At 42.7% G+C, this 17,924-nt stretch overlaps 1 protein-coding gene across 1 annotated transcript in view; it reads left to right on the top strand.

The window, feature by feature from the left end:
- Positions 1 to 17,924, top strand: part of LOC139386040 (calcium-binding protein 8-like) — a 91,206-nt gene that overhangs the window by 1,404 nt on the left and 71,878 nt on the right. Inside the window, exon 2 of the mRNA XM_071131452.1 lies at positions 16,002 to 16,126. Within this exon, the coding sequence (XP_070987553.1) occupies positions 16,002 to 16,126 (125 nt within the window). The remainder of the gene's footprint in view (positions 1 to 16,001; positions 16,127 to 17,924) is intronic.

Here is a 17,924-nt window from a genome sequence, read left to right on the forward strand (position 1 = left end):
GGAGAAGTACACAGTGTTGTACGAGATCTTCAGTTCCTTGGTGATTTCTCGCATGGAATAGCATTCATTTCTCAGAACAAGAATAGACGTATGAGTTTCAGAAGAAAGTTCTATGTTTCTGGCCATTTTGAGCCTGTAATCGAACCGACAAATGCTGATTGATGCTCCAGATACTCAAATAGTTTAAAGAAGGCAAGTTGTATTACTTCTTTATTTAGAACAACAGTTTTGAGCTGTGCTAACATAATTGCAAAAGGGTTTTCTAATGATCAATTAGCCTTTTAAAATGATCAACTTGGATTAGCTAACACAACGTACCATTGGAACACAGGAGTGATTGTTGCTGATAATGGGCCTCTGTACGCTTATGTAGATATTCCATACAAATCAGCCGTTTCCAGCTACAATAGTCATTTACAACATTAACAATGTCTACGCTGTATTTCTGATCAATTTGATGTTATGTTCATGGACAAAATATGGGCTTTCTTTCAAAAACAAGGACATTTCTAAGTGACCCCAAGCTTTTTGACGGCAGTGTATGTGTGAATCAACTTAATTTTGATAAGATTTTGCACATGAATTGCATCTTCCATAAGTTTTGTGTGAATTTTGTTTAGTGTGGCCCTATGATCATTTGTTGTTCTGATCCAATTCTGAATATCTTAACACCATACGTTACGTTGTCTAACGCCATCATAAAATGTACTTTGTGTGTGTGCATGCTGTGGCCTTGGAATGAGGACTGGCCATCAGGTCTCCCCAGGCATCACAGACAGGCCAATGCATAACACTGCTGCAGCCTGCAGTCAGCCTGCAGTTTGATTAGTCACGCCTACCCTCTGGAGTCTGGACACACAGAGTTGGTCCTTTAGCAGCAGGTTGATTCGCCATGCCTTGCTCTGCCTTGCCTTCAGGACATGGATGTCATATTTTGTTGAGCAGCAGGTAGATTAGTCATTCCTTAGGATAGGACACACACACAGGCTTGGCCTTCACTGACACAGCAGGTTGATTGGTCATGCCTTGCTCCCCTCTGTATGCCTCAAGACATTGGTGTCATGACTAGCCTCTGGACACAGGCACAATCCTAAGTGAGACAACAGGTTGATTAGTCATGCCTTCCAGCACTCTCTTAGGACTGAGGCTACATAGGTAGGTGGCAGGCTAATGGTCATACCTTGCCTCCACCTCTCCCCCACAGATATCTGCATAGCCTTCTGACCCACTCCCTGGGGGCAAGCCGTAATAGACAATATCATTTGTGGTCTGGTGATGCAGTGGGGCCTGATGCATAATATTCCAAGCAGGAGGAATGTAGCTTCTCTCTCTCGCTGTCTCTCACCGGTTGGTTTTAAAGCACACCATTAGTAATGAGTTTGCCATTAGTAATGGGTATATGACAAATCATTATGTACAGGACATTGTGTTCATTTTCACAAAACCATTACAGTTAGGTGTTGTTTTGGCAACTGTAAAAGGAATTGTCGCTATGCAATGTTTACTACACATAGTGCTGTACACTGTCCTGATTTCCCTCCCGATTTACCAGACTAGCCAAATGCAAGTTTAGTGCTCTGTTTGGGCTATGATGTAATGTATTACATTACAGACTGGCTGGCTGCGTCTCTGTTTTACAGTCTATTATTAATGCAAATTAAATGGGACAACTTTTGAAGACCTCTGTAAAAAAGACATCTGTCATAGAGAATATACAGGCATGCTTCCAGTGTTAGAGGCAAACGTTTGCATACTGAGAGTCTAGCCTACAACACTCTGAAATATTGATGCTTGATCTAATGATTATATCTCAATATGAGGCGTTTCTACTGCCTATTTTATTAGGCTGTAAATCTTAGAGTGAAATCCAGACCACCTCTGCTTTCTGTATTGTACGCCTATATTTTAACTAATGGGGGGGGGGGGGGTAACATTATGCATTTGAATCACTAAATAATGAAAAGACAATAATTACTTTTCTAGAGTGGGATTTTTTGCCACTTCAGGTCAGTCTACTGCTGGGTCTGGAGCTAACTCTGTGTGTGTGCATGTGTGTGTGTGCATGTGTGTGTGTACTCTGTCTCTCACTGATGTTTGTTCAACTCTGTCCTGCTGTTTGAAGTATGTATACAGTACAGTAGCGGATGGTTTAGTTAGCCCAGCACTGTCCTGCTGTTTGAACTATGTATACAGTACAGTAGCGGATGGTTTAGTTAGCCCAGCACTGTCCTGCTGTTTCAACTATGTATACAGTACAGTAGCGGATGATTTAGTTAGCCCAGCACTGTCCTGCTGTTTGAACTATGTATACAGTACAGTAGCGGATGGTTTAGTTAGCCCAGCACTGTCCTGCTGTTTGAACTATGTATACAGTACAGTAGCGGATGGTTTAGTTAGCCCAGCACTGTCCTGCTGTTTGAACTATGTATACAGTACAGTAGCGGATGGTTTAGTTAGCCCAGCACTGTCCTGCTGTTTGAACTATGTATACAGTACAGTAGCGGATGGTTTAGTTAGCCCAGCACTGTCCTGCTGTTTGAACTATGTATACAGTACAGTTTCGGATGGTTTAGTTAGCCCAGCACTGTCCTGCTGTTTGAACTATGTACAGTTGAAGTTGGAAGTTTACATACACTTATGTTGGAGTCATTAAAACTCATTTTCCAACCAGTCCACAAATTTCTTGTTAACAAACTACAGTTTTGGCAAGTCGGTTAGGACATAACATTGTGCATGACACAAGTCATTTTTCCAACAATTGTTTACAGACAGATTATTTCACTTATAATTCACTGTATCACAATTATAGTGGGTCAGAAGTTTACATACACTAAATTTAATGTGCCTTTAAACAGCTTGCAAAATTCCAGAAAATTATGTTATGGCTTTAAAAGCTTCTGATGGGCTAATTGACATAATTTGAGTCAATTGGATGTGTACCTGTGGATGTATTGCAAGGCCTACCTTCAAACTCAGTGCCTCTTTGCTTGACATCATGGGAAAATCAAAAGAAATCAGCCAAGACCTCAGAAAATAAATTGTAGACCTCCACAAGTCTGGTTCATCCTTGGGAGCATTTTCCAAACGGCATGAAGATACCCCGTTCATCTGTACAAACAATAGTACGCAAGTATAAACAACATGCGACCACACAGCCGTCATACCGCTCAGGAAGGAGACTCGTTTTGTCTCCTTGAGATGAACGTACTTTGGTGCAAAAAGTGCAAATCAATCCCGGAACAACAGCAAAGGACCTTGTGAAGATGCTGAAGGAAACAGGTACAAAAGTATATATATCCACAGTAAAACTAGTCCTATATTGACATAACCTGAAAGGCCGCTCAGCAAGGAAGGAGCCGCTGCTCCAAAACTGTCATAAAAAAACAGACTACAGTTTGCAACTGCACATGGGGACAAAGATCGTACCTTTTGGAAAAATGTCCTCTGGTCTGATGAAACAAAAATAGAACTGTTTGGCCATAATGACCATCGTTATGTTTGGAGGAAAAAGGGGGAGGCTTGCAAGCTGAAGAACACCATCCCAACCGTAAAGCACGGGGGTGGCAGCATCATGTTGTGGCAGTGCTTTGCTGCAGGAGGGACTGGTGCACTTCACAAAATAGATGGCATCATGAGGGAGGAAAATTGTGAATTTATTGAAGCAACATCTCTTGACATCAATCAGGAAGTTAAAGCTTGGTCTCAAATGGGTCTTCCAAATGAACAATGACCCCAAGCATACTTCCAAAGTTGTGGCAAAATGGCTTAAGGACAACAAAGTCAAGGTATTGGAGTGGCCATCACACATTCCTGACCTCAATTCCATAGAAAATGTGTGGGCAGAACTGACTCAGTTACACCAGCTCTGTGTAAGGGATCTTGTTCTCCTCTTCTGAGGAGGAGTAGCGAGAAGGATCGGAGGACCAATTTGCAGCGTGGTAAGTGTCCATAATGTTTATTTTAATACATAAACTGAACACTACAAAATACAAAACAATAAACGTGAAATGAACGAAACAGTCCTGTGTGGTACGAACACTAACACGGAAGACAAACACCCACGAAACACAGGTGGAAAAAAGGCTACCTAAGTATGATTCTCAATCAGAGACAACTAACGGCACCTGCCTCTGATTGAGAACCATACTAGGCCGAACACAGAAACCAACATAGAAAAAAAATAGACTGCCCACCCCAACTAACGCCCTGACCATACTAAACAAAGACAAAACAAAGGAACTAAGGTCAGAACGTGACAGTACCCACCCCCAAAGGTGAGGACTCCGGTCGCAAAACCTAAACCTATAGGGGAGGGTCTGGGTGGGCGTCTGTCCGCGGTGGCGGCTCTGGCGCGGGATGTGGACCCCACTCCACCATAGTCCTTCTCCGCCTCTCTATTCGCCTCCGTGGCCTCTTAAGAGTGGTGACCCTCGCCGCCGACCTCGGACTGGGGACCCTCGCCACGGGTCCCGAATGGACGGGAGATTCCGGCAGCGCTGGACGGACGAGATTCCGGCAGCGACGGACAGGCGGGGGACTCCGGACAGGCGGGGGACTCCTGGCTGACTGATGGCTCAGGACAGACTGGCGGCTCTAGCAGCTCAGGACAGACTGGCGGCTCTGGCAGTTCAGGACAGACGGGAGACTCTGGCAGCACTGGACAGGCGGGAGCACCTGTAGGGAGAAGACGGGAAGACAGCCTGGTGCGTGGGGCTGCCACCGGAGGGCTGGTACATGGAGGTGGCACCGGATAGACCGGACCGTGAAGGCGCACAGGAGGTTTCGATCACAGAGCCTGCCCAACTTTACCTGGTTGAATGCCAGGCCAGTGCGGCGAGGTGGAATAGCCCGCACTGGGCTGTGCAGGTGAGCCGGGGACACCATGCGTAAGGCTGGTGCCATGTACACCGGCCCGAGGAGACGCACTGGAGACCAGATGCGCTGAGCCGGCTTCATGGCACCTGGCTCAATGCCCACTCTAGCCCGGCCGATACGAGGAGCTGGGATGTACCGCACCGGGCTATGCACACGCACCGGGGACACCGTGCGCCTCACGGCATAACACGGTGCCTGCCCGGTCCCTCTCTCTCTCCGGTAAGCAATGGAAGTTGGCACAGGTCTCCTACCTGCCTTCGCCACACTCCCCGTGTGCCCCCTCCCAATACATTTTTGGGGCTGCCTCTCGGGCTTCCAGCCGCGCTGCCGTGCTGCCTCCTCATACCACCGCCTCTCAGCTTTCGCTGCCTCCAGCTCAGCCTTGGGGCGGCGATAATCTCCAGCCTGTGCCCAGGGTCCCTTGCCGTCCAGAATCTCCTCCCATGTCCAGGAGTCCTGCGATCGCTGCTTCTGCTGCTGCTGCCCGTTACCACGCTGCTTGGTCCTTTTGTGGTGGGTGTTTCTGTAAGGGATCTCGTCCTCCTCTTCTGAGGAGGAGTAGCGAGAAGGATCGGAGGGCCAATTTGCGGCGTGGTAAGTGTCCATAATGTTTATTTTAATACATAAACTGAACACTACGAAATAAAAAACAATAAACGTGAAATGAACGAAACAGTCCCATGTGGTACGAACACTAACACAGAAGGCTACCTAAGTATGATTCTCAATCAGAGACAACTAACGACATCGGCCTCTGATTGAGAACCATACTAGACCGAACACAGAAACCAACATAGAAAAACAAACAGACTGCCCACCCCAACTCACGCCCTGACCATACTAAACAAAGACAAAACAAAGGAACTAAGGTCAGAACGTGACACTCTGTCAGGAGGAATGGGCCAAAAGTCACCCACTTATTGTGGGAAGCATGTGGAAGGCTACCCGAAAAATTTGACCCAAGTTAAACAATTTAAAGGCAATGCTACCAAATACTAATTGAGTGTATGTAAACGTCTGACCCACTGGCAATGTAATGAAAGAAAAAAAGCTGAAATAAATAATTCTCTCTACTATTATTCTCCTCAACTTTACATTCTGAGGAGGGATGTGTGTTCCATTAACGTGTTGGTATGGCGAGCATAGCTATTGCAATTATAGGGCCTTGTTCGTTCCACTGAGTGCAACAACACTGCTTGTACTGTCATACGTATCTGAACCCAGGACGTAGAGAAAATGAGGTGACTGTGTGGTTAGGGAAGTAAGGTATAGATGTAGGAGATATGTTTACAGTAAGTGGGGTGGATGGCTCTCAAGCTGGAAACCATACAGAGCATGTCACACATTGCTCAGCTGGAGAGTGGTTGCAAGCCAAACCATGACAAAAGTCCCTCAATTGAGAGTGTTGGTTGGGGGAGTGTTCAGCTGAGAAAGTGTAGCCCACATTACCCTTTGGCCTATGAGCTACATGGTTCTAAATGGTATAGTGGATTTAAAAATGTTTATATATACACATAGCCTCTTTCTTTGAACTCCTCATTCAGTTTCAAGAGGCGTCCCCCCATCCTCCTCTCAGTGTCTAATCAAAACAGAAGCCAATTAGAGCAAGGAAGTGCTTGCGCCCAAATCCCCTGCGCTCTCTCTCGCTCCTTGTTTTTATTTTCTGTTCTGTGATACCCCTGGGCTTCGATTTATTCAATAATGAATAGGAAAACATACCCCCTTGTTATGCTGGCATCACAGTGGGAGAGATTATTTATTATTTCTTTTTTTATGGGGGAGTAGATACATTTGATCTGATTTTAATCTATTTATAAAGCCCTTCTTACATCAGCTGATATCTCAAAGTGCAAAGATTGTGGCTTTTATCAATGTCGTTGTCTGCACCATTTCCAATCCCCCATATATATATTTTTTGTAAATATATATTAATTTAAATATATACTGTATTTTATTATTAAATATATTTTCCTTCTTTATTATTTTCCCCTAACCCTACCAACCCTCCGCTAATTGAAGTAAACTAATGGACAACAATAAGTAGGCTTCCATTTCCATTTTATACATACTATACTGAACAAAAATATAAACGCAGCAGTCCTATGCTTTAGCTGAAATAAAAGATCCCAGAAATGTTCCATATGCACATAAGCTTATTTCTCTCAAATTCTGTTTACATCCCCGTTTGTGAGCATTTCTCCTCTGCCAAAATAATCCATTCACCTGACAGGTGTGAAAAATCAAGAAGCTGATTAAACAGCATGATCATTACACAGGTGTACCTTGTGCTGGAGACAATAAAAGGCCACTCTAAAATGTGCAGTTTTGTCACACAACACAATGCCACAGATGTCTCAAGTTTTGAGGGAGCGTGCAATTGGCATGCTGACTGCAGGAATGTCAACCAGAGCTGTTGCCAGATCATTTAATGTTAATTTCTCTACCATAAGCCTCCAACATCATTTTAGAGAATTAGGCAGTACGTCCAACTGGCCTCACAACCACAGACCACGTGTAACCACGCCAGCCCACGACCTCCACATTCGCCTTTTTCACCTGCGGGATCATCTGAGACCAGCCTCCTGAACAGTTGATGAAACTGAGGAGTATTTATGTCTGTAATAAAGCCCTTTTGTAGGGAAAACTCATTCTGATTCCCCAATGGGTGTGCCTTTCTCCCAAGTGGGTGGCTGCATCCCTGCCCAGTCATGTGAAATCCATATAGATTAGGGCCTAATGAATTTATTTAAATTGACTGAGTTCCTTATATGAACTGTAACTCAGTAAAATCATTGAAATTGTTGAATGTTGCATTTATATTTTTGTGCATTTATATTTTTGTTCAGTATATAACATTTTTGCAGACACAGTATATTTTACATTAGTAATCTTAAAAAAAAAAAATGTTAGCTACCCTCAACCCATCCCATCTATCTCTGAAAACCATCCAGTTTTGATTTCTAATTCCCATATATTTTTCAATTGTGCTGTGATGTTTCACAAAAGTTCTGAATCTTTCTATTCTCATAGTTTCTACGGATTGTAAATTGAAGATAAACATTTTTGCTAAGATTATTATTATATTATTGATCGACTGACTATGGTTTTTCAAGTCAACCAGCAGTGCTATTTGCAGAGTTAGCTCCAAGTAAATGTTACAATTCTTCAGCCATTCCTGAAGCTGCGAGTGGGAGAGTCTAACTATTACTTTGGGATCTGAAAATATGGACATCGTCACTTTTTGTTCGTTTGGTTTGTATTGTGTGTTTTGATTATATCACGTGGGAAAAAGATAACTCAAGATAGTTCTCAGTCTCCAATTAAGGGTCAACTTTGGACTCAGCATGTTGTTTATCTTTCTAGTAACATATCCCACTAACTCACTGTTGAAGACCATCGGTAGGCTTGTGTGAGCAGCAGCATATAGAACTCTGAGTCTCTAAGCTCACAGACTATCTGATGTAGACGGTGCAGGCTCAGAGAAGCCTCAGTAACTCCAGCCCTCACTTCCCCTAACCTGCTATAATTACTGCTATTCAGATGAACTGGCAGTGCCAGTGTCTCCTCTTCATCACGTTCAGCACCATGTACTGCAGGCTAATGATAGAGGTCAGCCATGTTTGGGTTACAGCTTGTTGTATGGGCACTTGGGCAGACAGACAGGAGCTCTAGTCTAATGACTGCACTCTCTTTTCCTCTCTCTCTCTCTCTCTTGTTTCCTTTCTTTCCTCTCTCTTTGTTCTTCACTCTCTATCTCAACACGGGGGCCCCTCAGGGGTGCAAGACAATGGAGCTGACCGTGGACTACAGGAAGCGGAGAGCTGAGCACGCCCCCATCCACATCGACAGGGCTGTAGTGGAGTGGGTTGAGAGCTTCAAGTTCCTCAGTGTCCACATCACTAAGGAATTAGCATGGTCCAAACACACCAACACAGTAGTGAAGAGGGCACGACAACACCTTTTCCCCCTCAAGAGGCTGAAAATATTTGTCATGGGCTCTCAGATCCTCAAAAATGTCTACAGCTGCACCATTAGCATCTTGACTGGCTGCATCACCGCTTGGTATGGCAACTGCTTGGTATCTGACTGTAAGCCGTTACAGAGGGTAGTGCGTACGGTCCAGTACATCACAGGGGCCAATCTCCTTGCCATCCAGGACCTCCATACCAGGCGTCGTCAGAGGAAGGCCCCAAAAATTGTCAAAGACTCCAGCCACCAAAATCAGCCACCGATGAACGAAGTCTGGAACCAACAGGACCCTGAACAGCTTCTACCCAAAGCCATAACACTGCTAAATAGTTGGTTAAATATACTGAACAAAATTATAAACGCAACATGCAAAGTGTTGGTCCCATGTTTCATGAGCTGAAATAAAAGATCCCAAAATGTTCCATACGCACAAAATCTTTTTTATCTCTAATTTTGTGCACACATTTGTTTACATTCCTGTTGGTGAGCATTTCTCCTTTGCCAAGACAATCCATCCATCTGACAATGGTGGCATATCAATAAACTGATTAAACAGCATGAACATTACACAGGTGCTCCTTGTGCATGTGACATTAAAAAGGCCACAGATGTCTCAAATTTTGAGGGAGCGTGCAATTGGCAGTACACCCAACTGGCCTCACAACCGCAGACCATGTGTATGTCGTGTGGGCGAGCGGTTTGCTGATGTCAACGTTGTGAACAGAATGCCCCATGATGGTGTTGTGGTTATGGTATGAGCAGGCATAAGCTGCGGACTATGAACACAATTGCATTTTATCTAAGGGAATTTTCCTGTTGTCGTGCTATTCATCTGGCGCTATCACCTCATATTTCAGCATAAGCCCTATATCGCAAGGATCTGTACACAATTCCTGGAAGCTGAAAATGTCCCAGTTCTTCCATGGCCTGCATACTCACCCGACATGTCACCCATTGAGCATGTTCGGGATGCTCTGGATCAACGTGTACAACAGCGTGTTCCCGTTCCAATATCCAGCAACTTCCCACAGCCATTGAAGAGGAGTGGGACAACATTCCACAGGCCATAATCAACAGCCTGATCAACTCTATGTGAAGGAGATGTGTCACACTGCATGAGGCAAATGGTTGTCACACCAAGTAATGCCTGGTTTTCTGATCCAAGCCTTTTTTTTAAGCTGTCTGTGACCAACAGATGCAAATCTTTATTCCCAGTCATTTGAAATCCATTAAGGCCTAATTAATTTAAATTGACTGATTTCCTTGTATGAACTCAGTAAAATCTTTGAAATTGTTGCATGTTGTGTTTATATTTTTGTTCTGTGTAGTTAATGAAATAGCTACCCGGACTATCTGCATTGGCCCTTTGAGTCATCACATACGCTGCTGCTTCTGTTTATCTTGTCGCCTAGTCCCTACCTGTATGTACATACAGTGCCTTGCGAAAGTATTCGGCCCCCTTGAACTTTGCGACTTTTTTCCACATTTCAGGCTTCCAACATAAAGATATAAAACTGTATTTTTTGTGAAGAATCAACAACAAGTGGGACACAATCATGAAGTGGAACGACATTTATTGGATATTTCAAACTTTTTTAACAAATCAAAAACTGAAAAATTGGGCGTGCAAAATTATTCAGCCCCCTTAAGTTAATACTTTGTAGCGCCACCTTTTGCTGCGATTACAGCTGTAAGTCGCTTGTCTATCAGTTTTGCACATCGAGAGACTGACATTTTTTTCCCATTCCTCCTTGCAAAACAGCTCGAGCTCAGTGAGGTTGGATGGAGAGCATTTGTGAACAGCAGTTTTCAGTTCTTTCCATAGATTCTCGATTGGATTCAGGTCTGGACTTTGACTTGGCCATTCTAACACCTGGATATGTTTATTTTTGAACCATTCCATTGTAGATTTTGCTTTATGTTTTGGATCATTGTCTTGTTGGAAGACAAATCTCCGTCCCAGTCTCAGGTCTTTTGCATACTCCATCAGGTTTTCTTCCAGAATGGTCCTGTATTTGGCTCCATCCATCTTCCCATCAATTTTAACCATCTTCCCTGTCCCTGCTGAAGAAAAGCAGGCCCAAACCATGATGCTGCCACCACCATGTTTGACAGTGGGCATGGTGTGTTCAGGGTGATGAGCTGTGTTGCTTTTACGCCAAACATAACGTTTTGCATTGTTGCCAAAAAGTTCAATTTTGGTTTCATCTGACCAGAGCACCTGGCAAACTTTAAACTACACTTTTTATGGATATCTTTAAGAAATGGCTTTCTTCTTGCCACTCTTCCATAAAGGCCAGATTTGTGCAATATACAACTATACGTATATACGATTGTATATGTCCCTATATACGATTGTTGTCCTATGGACAGAGTCTCCTACCTCAGCTGTAGATCTCTGCAGTTCATCCAGAGTGATCATGGGCCTCTTGGCTGCATCTCTGATCAGTCTTCTCCTTGTATGAGCTGAAAGTTTAGAGGGACGGCCAGGTCTTGGTAGATTTGCAGTGGTCTGATACTCCTTCCATTTCAATATTATCGCTTGCACAGTGCTCCTTGGGATGTTTAAAGCTTGGGAAATCTTTTTGTATCCAAATCCGGCTTTAAACTTCTTCACAACAGTATCTCGGACCTGCCTGGTGTGTTCCTTGTTCTTCATGATGCTCTCTGCGCTTTTAACGGACCTCTGAGACTATCACAGTGCAGGTGCATTTATACGGAGACTTGATTACACACAGGTGGATTGTATTTATCATCATTAGTCATTTAGGTCAACATTGGATCATTCAGAGATCCTCACTGAACTTCTGGAGAGAGTTTGCGGCACTGAAAGTAAAGGGGCTGAATAATTTTGCACGCCCAATTTTTCAGTTTTTGATTTGTTAAAAAAGTTTGAAATATCCAATAAATGTCGTTCCACTTCATGATTGTGTCCCACTTGTTGTTGATTCTCCACAAAAAAATACAGTTTTATATCTTTATGTTTGAAGCCTGAAATGTGGCAAAAGGTCGCAAAGTTCAAGGGGGCCGAATACTTTCGCAAGGCACTGTATCTACCTCAATTACTCAAGTTACTCATTGTATATTTTTTCAATGTGTTATTATTTTTTAAATCATTTTTTTTATTTTTCTCTGCATTGTCGGGAAGGGCCCGTAAGTAAGTGTTTCACGGTTAGTTTACACCTGTTGTTTTACAAATCATGTGACACATAACATTAGATATATTTCTCTCTCTCTCTCTCTCCAATTCAACTTAAGGGTATTTATTGGCAAGGGAAACATGTGTTTACATTGACAAAGCAGGTGAAATAGATAATAAACAAAAGTTAAATGAATAATAAAAAATGTACAGTAAACATTACACTCACAAAAGTTCCAAAATAATAAAGACATTTAAAATGTCATATTATGTCTATATACAGTATTGTAATGATGTGCAAATAGTTAAAGTACAAAAGGGAATATAAATAAACATAAATATAGGTTGCATTTACAATGGTGTTTGTTCTTCACTGGTTGCCCTTTTCTTGTGGCAACAGGCCACAAATTTTGCTGCTGTGATTGCACACTGTGGTATTTCACCCAATAGATATGGGAGTTTGTGTAATCTGAGGGAAATATGTGTCTCTAATATGGTCATACATTTGGCAGGAGGTTAGGAAGTGCAGTTCAGTGTCCACCTCATTTTGTGGGCAGTGTGCACATAACCTTTATTCTCTTGAGAGCTAGATCTTCCCTCTGCGGCCTTTCTCAATAGCAAGGCTATGCTAACTGAGTCTATACATAGTCAAAGATTTCCTTAATTTTGGGTCAGTCACAGTGGTCAGGGATTATACCACTGTACTCTCTGTTTAGGGCCAAATAGCATTCTAGTTTGCACTGTTTTTTTGTAATTTCTTTCCAATGTGTCAAGTATTTTTTTCTCTCTCGTGATTTGGTTGGGTCTAATTGTGTTGCTGTCCTGGGTCTCTGCGGGTTATGTTTGAGAACAGAGCCCCAGTGTCACGCCCTGACCTTAGAGATCTCTGTTTATTCTCTATATTTTGGTTAGGTCAGGGTGTGACTAGGGTGGGTACTTTAGATTTTGTATATCTATGTTTTCTTTTTCTTTGTTGGCCTTGTATGGCTCCCAATCAGAGACAGCTGTCTATCGTTGTCTCTGATTGGGGATCATACTTAGGCATCCCTTTTTCCCACCTTCAGTTGTGGGATCTTGTCTTTGTTTGGTTGCATGTATTTTTGCACGACGAAGCTTTTCGTTCGTTGAATTGTTTATTGTATTTTTTTGCTGGTTCACATTTTAATAAAATATGATGAACTCAAATCACTCTGCGCCTTGGTCTACCCTTAACGACGAACGTTACACCCAGGACAAGCTTGCTTAGATGCTTTATACCATCTTCTCCAGGTTAATTTCTCTGTAGGTGATAGCTATGTTATGAAAGGTTTGAGAATCGCTTCCTTTGAGGTGGGTGTAGAATTTGTGTTGTGGAGAAATGACCAGGCAGGAGACGGGAGTACAGTTTGTTTCGCTTAGTCAAAACCTCTCGTGCTATACAGCCCCGGCCCAATAGTGCCCATGTGCATTTTCTTTTAGGTATAGTAACACAACACTTCTGTTATACATTACTGCTTAGTAACAGCATAGTAACTAATAATATAAACCATTACTTTTGTCTTATTGAGATTTACTGTCAGGTCTGACAGAATCTGTGCAGAAGATGTAGATGCTGCTGTAGGCCCTACTTGGTAGGGGACAGAAGCACCAGATCATCATCAAACAGAAGACATTTGACTTCAGATTCTAGTAGGGTGAAGCCGGGTGCTGCAGACTGTTCTAGTGCCCTTGCCAATTTGTTGAAATATATGTTGAAGAGGGTGGGGCTTAAGCTGCATCCCTGTCTCAACCCCCGGCCCTGTGGAAAGAAATGTGTTTTTTGCTCATTTTAACCGCAAACTTGTTGTTTGTGTACATGGATTTTATAATGTCGTATGTTTTTCCCCCAACACCACTTTCCATCAATTTGTGTACCAGACCCTCAAGCCAAATTGAGACAAAAGCTTTTTTGAAATAAAAAAAACATGTCTTTGTTTGTCTTTGTTTTGGTTTGTTTGTTTGTCAATTAGGGTGTGCAGGGTAAATATGTGGTCTGTCGTACGGTAATTTGGTAAAAATACATTTTGACATTTGCTCAGTAGTTGTTTTTGCTGAGGAAATGTATGAGTCTGCTGTTAATGATAATGCAGAGGATTTTCCCACAGTTGCTGTTATTGTGGTCAAATTTGTCTTGGGGTGATCAGTCCTTGGTTCCAAATATTGGGGAAGATGCCAGAGCGGAGGATGATGTTAGAGTTTAAGTATAGCCAATTGGAATTTGTGGTCTGTATATTTTATCATTTATACCATCAACCCCACAGGTCTTTTTGGGTTGGAGGGTTTGTATTTTGTCCTGTAGTTCATTCAATGTAATTGGAGAATACAGTAGGTTCTGGTAGTCCTTAAAAAGTTGATTCTAAGATTTGTATTTGATCATGTATATGCTTTTGCTGTGTGTTCTTTGTTACAGACCCAAAAAGATTGGAGAAGTGGTTTATCCATACATCTCTGTTTTGGATAGATAACTCTTCGTGTTTTTATTTGTTTAGAGTTTTCACATTTTCCCGGAAGTGGTTAGATTGTATGGATTCTTCAATTACATTGAGCTGATTTCTGGTGTGCTGTTCCTTCTTTTTCCGTAGTGTATTTCAGTATTGTTTCAGTGATTCACCATAGTGAAGGCGTAGGCTCGGGTGAATCAGGATCTCTATATTTTTGGTTGGATAGGTTTCTCAATTTCTTTCTTAGGTTTTTTTATTCTTCATCAATCCATTTGTCAAAGTTGCAAATTTTCTTAGGTTGTCTGCTTGAATTTTTTTTATTTGATAGGGAAGCTGAGATGTTAAATATACCGTTTAGGTTTTCTACTGCCAGGTTTACATCTTCATTATTACAGTAAAACCCTTTTTATCAAGAAATTGTCTAGAAGGGATTACATTTCTTGTTGCCTAGTAGTTTTTTGGTAGATTTCCATACTAATTTACTTCCATCTACAGCATTTCTTAATATTATTTAGTTTCTTTGGCTTTGATGCCTCATGATTGAGCATAGCTCTGTTCATGTAGAGTGTGATTTTGCTGTGGTCTGATAGGGGGGTCAGTGGACTGACTGTGAACGCTCTAAGAGACTCTGGGTTGAGGTCAGTGATAAAGTAGTCTACAGTACTACTGCCAAGAGATGGGCTATAGGTGTACCTCCCAAAGGAGTCCCCTTGAAGCCTACCATTGACTATGTACATACCCAGCATCCGACAGAGCGGGAGTAGTTGTGACCCGTTTTTTGTTGGTCATAAATGTTTCTATGGGGGCATATGGGGGAGGGAATGCTGTCACCTCCAGGTAGGTGTTTGTCCCCCTATGTGCTGAGGGTGTCCGGTTATTGTCCAGTTCTGGTATTTAGGTCGCCACAGACTAGTACATGTCCCTGAGCCTGGAAATTGTTGATCTCCCCCTTTAGGATGGAGAAGCTGTCATCAGTAAAGTATGGGAATTTTATTGGGGGGACATAGGTAGCACACAAGGATTTTTTTCTCTGTTGAGATAATATCCTTATTAATTTCGAGACCGATGTAAAATGGTCAGGTAGACATTACTGGTCATAAAGGCTGTTCAAGTCCAGGGTGGAGTGGTGGGTCAGGTAGACATTACTGGTCATAAAGGCTGTTCAAGTCCAGGGTGGAGTGGTGGGTCAGGTAGACATTACTGGTCATAAAGGCTGTTCAAGTCCAGGGTGGAGTGGTGGGTCAGGTAGACATTACTGGTCATAAAGGCTGTTCAAGTCCATGGTGGAGTGGTGGGTATACATTAGGTTTTGAGACACAGTCTCGCGAAATGCTTGCATTCACTGTATGGTGGCAGGCTGAAAGTATTTTCTTGGTAGCAGGGTGGAGATAACCACTTGTGCGTTGGAGAAAGTGGAACAAGCTTTTTCAATCACTCCCCTGATTGCTCTCTCTCTCTCTCTCTCTCTCTCTCTCTCTCTCTCTCTCTCTCTCTCTCTCTGTCATGTTCAGATCTCACTGATCCTAAACTAATCAGTCCACCCTTTCTCTCTCACACAGGGACAAGATGCCGTTCCACCATGTGACGGCAGGACTGCTGTACAAGGGGAACTACCTGAGTCACTCTCTGTCTGAGGACAACGACAGTGACCAGCTGGCCAGCATCTCTGTGGAGGAGCTAGATGGTGAGTCTCCTCAGGGCTTGGGCTGGTACTACTGGGTCTAGGTTGGTTTGGGCTTGGTTTGGTTTGGTTGGGTTGGGCTTGGTTGTTTCTGGTGAGAGGGGATAGAGATTAGGACTGGGACTGTGGATTTGGCTGGTGAGGGTCATAGAGAGAGATTGAGTTTAGGCCGGGGTTTGTGTGTTTGAATTGGGCAGGATAAATAGTAGGCTATATATGGGATAAGTAGTAAGACAGTATTCTGAGCCATGAATCACAGAGGTTGGACCAGTCAAAACATGTATTTACAAACAACGCTTACCCCTGTTGCTGGAGCCAACAAAGCATTGGCTTTATAAACTATGACTATGAATTTTCTTATCACTTATCGCACAAGTAGAATTTGATTAATGGGCTCTTGCTCTCTCTTGGCATTAATTAGAGGAAGTAGCTGAGTCTGTGTTTATGAATGCTTTTATCTTGTGTGTGTGTGTGTGTACGTTGTTCTGAAACTAATCACCCCACTGGCCAGCCCGGAACCCAGCCCAGGCCTGACCGATATTATTCTATCCTCTGCTGGAAACAACAACATCACAGTGCTCATAGTGGAGGGGGGGATTAACTACACTAGCTGCTCTCATACCATAAATACTATATTAATAAAATTATGCCACATTAAAGGAAAATACCACCCTAAAAATATATTTTGGTATTTGTTTCAATTGTCCATTGTTGAAATAGTCCCAAAATGTTTTGCTTGTCAGCAATCCTCTTGTCAAGATATGTAACTTTCAAAATACAGAAATCATCATCTTATGATGTATTTCTGATGCATTTTTTATTTGGTATTTTGTTACATTACAGCCATATTCTAAAATTGATCAAATATATATTTTTTCAGCTATCTACAAACAATACCTCATAATGACAAAGTGAAAACAGGCTTTTAGAAATTTGGGCAAATGTATTAAAAATTAAAAATAAAAATATATTTTTTACATAAGTATTCAGACCCTTTTCTATGAGACTTGAAATTTACCTTGTGTTGTGTGCCTTTGGAGCCCACCTTTGGTAAATTCAATTGATTGGACATGATCAGGCACACAACTGTCTACATAAGGTCCCACAGTTTACAGTGCATGTCAGAGCAAAAACCAAGCCATGAGTTCGAAGGAATTGTCCGTAGAGCTCCGAGATAGGATTATGTCGAGGCACAGATCTGGGGAAATGTACCAAAACATTCCTGGAGCATTGAATGTCCCCAATAACACAGTGGCCTCCATCATTCTTAAATGAAGAAGTTTGGAACCGCCAAGTCTCTTCCTAGAGCTGGCCGCCCGGCCAAACTGAGAAATCAGGGGAGAAGGGCCTTGATCAGGGAGGTGACCAAGAACCCGATGGTCACTCTGACAGAGCTCCCAGAGTTCCTCTGTGGAGATGGGAGAACCTTCCAGAAGGACAACCATCTCTGCAGCACTCCACCCAATCAGGCCTTTATGGTAGAGTGGCCAGAAGAGGGGTATGCCTTATGGTTAACGAGACGTGGTGTGGTCACAACAACATACAGGAACTCAAGTCCTTCTGTTCACCTGATTTAGAATTCCTCACAATCAAATGTCGACAGCATTATCTACCAAGGGAATTCTCTTCGACTATAATCACAGCCGTATATATTCCCCCCCAAGCAGACACATCGATGGCTCTGAACAAACTTTATTTGACTCTATGTAAACTGGAAACCACATATCCTGAGGCTGCATTCATTGTAGCTGGGGATTTTAACAAGGCTAATCTGAAAACAAGACTCCCTAAATTGTATCAG

Source organism: Oncorhynchus clarkii, chromosome 27, assembly GCF_045791955.1.
Source record: "Oncorhynchus clarkii lewisi isolate Uvic-CL-2024 chromosome 27, UVic_Ocla_1.0, whole genome shotgun sequence".
NCBI classification, from domain to species: Eukaryota; Metazoa; Chordata; class Actinopteri; order Salmoniformes; family Salmonidae; genus Oncorhynchus; species Oncorhynchus clarkii.